The following is a 3,436-nucleotide window of genomic DNA, read 5'->3' on the forward strand; positions in this document are numbered from 1 at the left end:
TGGCCCCGCCCCCCCCCCCCACAGCCCCAGGGAAGCCCTGCTGACCTGCCCCAGCTCATTTCCTTCTTGCCTGGAAGGCCAGTGTAGACAGATGTGGTGCGTCCCGAAGGCCAGTGTAGACAGATGTGGTGCGTCTTATCACAATGACACTGCACACTGTGGTCCCCGGACAAGGGAGGGCAGGGGCAGCATACTCACTCCTCGAGCCACTCCACCAGCCAGCACACTACTGCCCGGCACAGGACTGGGCTCAGGTAGGGCCCAGGTAGCGCCAGGCACCTGATATGTAGGGAGCTCTGCTGATCCTGTGAGGGCTGCCACAAGACACAGACACAGAGGTGCCTCTGTGCAGGGATTCTGGGCTCTCCTACGAAAATCTCTGTGTTTTCTGTTTTGTGCCATGAGCATAAGCTCTCGAGGGTCTCGTGGAGTCTGTTCAGGAACTTCGCAGGGCGAGACTTCATACCCATGGAAACAGCACTTCTTCGGGCTTCTGTGAAGCTGATGGATGGATTTCCAGGAGGGCATGGGTTTTCCCGGGGTTCCAGTCACCATCGTCACCCGGACTTCCAGGAAGCATTATTTAGTTTTCTTGGGATGGACTGGGCGTTCGTTCGACTTCCCAATGTGAAGCATGATACCCGCCTCCTTTTCTTGTTATAGCCCCCTACAGAACCCACCGACTGCCCCTCTGCCCAGTTTGTTTCTAAGAGGAAGAGAGAGGCAGAACCAGCTTCTCGCTGGTGGGTGAGGCCTGGAGGGTGGAGCTGCAAGAGGCCTCCGCACTGACTCCCTGCCCGGCTGTCTTCTGTCCTCCCCTCCCACCAGGCCCGCAGCACCATCCAGCCCCCCTGCAGGGTCACGCTGGGGCAGGGAAGGGGTGGAGCACCTCTCCCCAGGCTCCGCCTCTCCAGCCCCTTCCTGTGGACCACACAGGTTCTGCGAGGCAAGCGCGGGCCAAGCTGCAGCTGGTGGACCTGGCCGGCAGTGAGTGTGCAGGTGAGCAGCAGCTGGCGGCCAGCTGGGTAGACAGGCAGCAGGCAGAAGCCCTCACCTGGGGGTGCCCACAGCCAGGCTGTGACCGGCCACCAGGAAGCTCTGAGCCTGGCACCTCTGCTCAGGTGACTTGAAGCCCTGTCACATTTGGCCATCGGAGGTCTCCCCAGGGCAGTCAGAGGTCACGTTCTTCCTCCTGAGTTTCCAGGAGCAGCTCTGGCCCCTGGAGGAGCCATGCTGGCGCGATGGCGGAGTCCACTGTAAGGACTCCCAGGAGGTGCCTCCCCACCAGCTGCCGAGAGGCCCTCCGCCCAAGAGCCTCCTTACTCCTGGGCGCTTGCTGAAGTGCAGGGTGGCTGAGGGGGCTCCTGTGCTTTGCAGGTGCATCTGGGGTGACTGGCCTGGCACTAAGGGAGACCTCGTTCATCAACCGGAGCCTTGCAGCCCTGGCAGATGTCCTGGGTGCCCTGTCGGAGCGCCGTGGCCACGTGCCTTATCGGAACAGCAAGCTTACCCACCTGCTCCAGGACACCATCGGTTCGTCCCCCTCGGATGAACCCAGAATAGAGAACACTGTGAGCTCAGCCTGGGGGAGCTGTCCCCGGCCCAGATTGTCCTTGGGGCCCACCCAAGTCTGCCGGGCTTCTGGGAGGTCCCCTCTCCAATGTCCCTGGCACTTGGTGGCAACTGCACTTGTGCTCTCCAGTCTTGGGTAGGGCTGGCTGGTGTGCGCCTTCAGAGGTGCACCCCTCGCCATCCAGCTAGGCTCAGGGCTCTTGGGGAAGGCCTCGCATCTCTTCCTCCACCACGCTGGACTCAGCAGTAGCCAGGGCCACCTGCTCCATGAGCCCCAAGCTGTGGGAGCTGAGTGGGGTGAGGGCACTTGGTGCAGCCTCAGGGCCTGTATCTGCCACCTTTTTGGGGACCGCACTCTGCTCCAAGTGCCAGTGGACTTTGTGTAGGCAGCTGGACACCATCCAGTGCTTTGGGACATATAGATGCCATTTGTCATGACTCCTACTCAGCTCACATCTTGTTCCTTTTATTTAAGGGGGTGATGCGAAGCTCCTGGTGATCCTCTGTGTGTCCCCCGGGCAGAAGCACGTGGCAGAGACACTGCAGGGCCTGGGGTTTGGGGCCCGAGCTCGGCAGGCTGAGCGGGGACAGGCTGGGAAGAGGCCTTCCTGCGCCCAGGTGAGGAAGTCGTGCGTGGGCTCAGCATCTCGATGAGTCCTCTTCCCCGGAAGTGTGCTCTCTGTCACTGTTTTCTAGTGTGGGTGCCTGAGGAATAAATGTGTTTGGATTTGATGAGCCTGTTGTGCCCCAGGGACCTGTGGCTGGCTGGCTGGGAGATCCGCACACAGCTCAGGCCAAATCACCCGGCACAGGAGGCCAGAGAGAGGACGGCTCGTCCAAGGAGCCTCCTCCCGGAGCAGGTGGGCAGCAGGTGCTCAGGTGGGTGAGGAGCTGTGCTGTCTGTGCAGCAGGCCTGCAGCCCCCCAGGAGGCCCAGCTCTGCGTGCTGTGCCTCCTTAGACACAAACGAGGCCACAGACCCAGGAGCTCTGCGCACAGGCTCCAGAACTAGACAGACTTGGGCTCTGCCTCCTCCCGGCTTTGTGTCCCAGAGAGGGAAGGCCCCATTTCCTTGTCTGTGAGCTGGGGTGAAGATCAGGGGTGCACAGTATGGGCAGTGAGGCCTGGTGGAGCAGAACAGGTGCAGTACTCACAGCACACCGCCCCGAGGTGTCTGTACGTTGCTTCCCTGGCCAAGTGAGGGCCCAGGCTGGGCACAGTGGCAGAGGAGGTGACGAGACCTCCAGCTCGTGGACAGGGGTCTATGAGTAGTCAGGGCTCTGGGCACCGAGGAGGAAACAGCCCATTTCATGTCCACCAGCCTCTGGACTCACGCAGCTCCATGTGTGGGAAACCAACCACAGCATCGGGGGACTTGATGCCAGGGCAGTAGAAGGGCCTGGAGGGGGCTGGGGATCTGCCCGCTGCTGGTGTCCACGTGTGCTGGGAGCCATGTCACAGGACCCAGTGGCAACCTGAGAGCTGCGTTCCTTGTTTCTGACCTTGTGGGCAGAGCCCCGCTGTACCAGGCTGACGGAGACGCGCAGGAGACCCTGCCCACAGGCCAGTGGGGAAGGGCTGGACCCGGAGGGCCACAGAGCAGTGGTCGGAAGAGCAGTCTGAAGTCACTTTGTGTTTTCCCCAACTCCTGGTGCTGGGGCTCGGGGCTCTGTGGGACAGGACGGGGCGAGGGGAGCCCAGCTGGTCCCTGAATCGAACTTTCCACCCAAGTATGTGGAGAGCAGAGGCCAGCTGGGGCAGGAGGGTGGGCCACCATCTGGCCATCCATCTGGGGAGGCCCCTGCCCAGGAGGGACTCCTGCAGGGGAAGGCTGTGAGCAGGAACTGTATGCTCCACGGGGCAGG

General features: G+C 61.9%; 1 protein-coding gene across 1 annotated transcript in view; it reads left to right on the plus strand.

Moving 5' to 3' along the window:
- Positions 1-3,215, plus strand: part of Kif25 (kinesin family member 25) — a 42,636-nt gene extending 39,421 nt beyond the window's left edge. The window contains exons 15-18 of the mRNA XM_048805752.1: positions 710-999; positions 1,378-1,533; positions 2,048-2,190; positions 2,324-3,215. Coding sequence (XP_048661709.1) covers positions 710-999; positions 1,378-1,533; positions 2,048-2,190; positions 2,324-2,653 — 919 coding nt within the window. The 3' untranslated portion in view covers positions 2,654-3,215. The remainder of the gene's footprint in view (positions 1-709; positions 1,000-1,377; positions 1,534-2,047; positions 2,191-2,323) is intronic.
- Positions 3,216-3,436: the final 221 nt, after the last annotated feature.

The sequence above is a fragment of the Marmota marmota genome, unplaced genomic scaffold (assembly GCF_001458135.2).
Source record: "Marmota marmota marmota unplaced genomic scaffold, marMar, whole genome shotgun sequence".
In the NCBI taxonomy this organism is placed as follows: domain Eukaryota; kingdom Metazoa; phylum Chordata; class Mammalia; order Rodentia; family Sciuridae; genus Marmota; species Marmota marmota.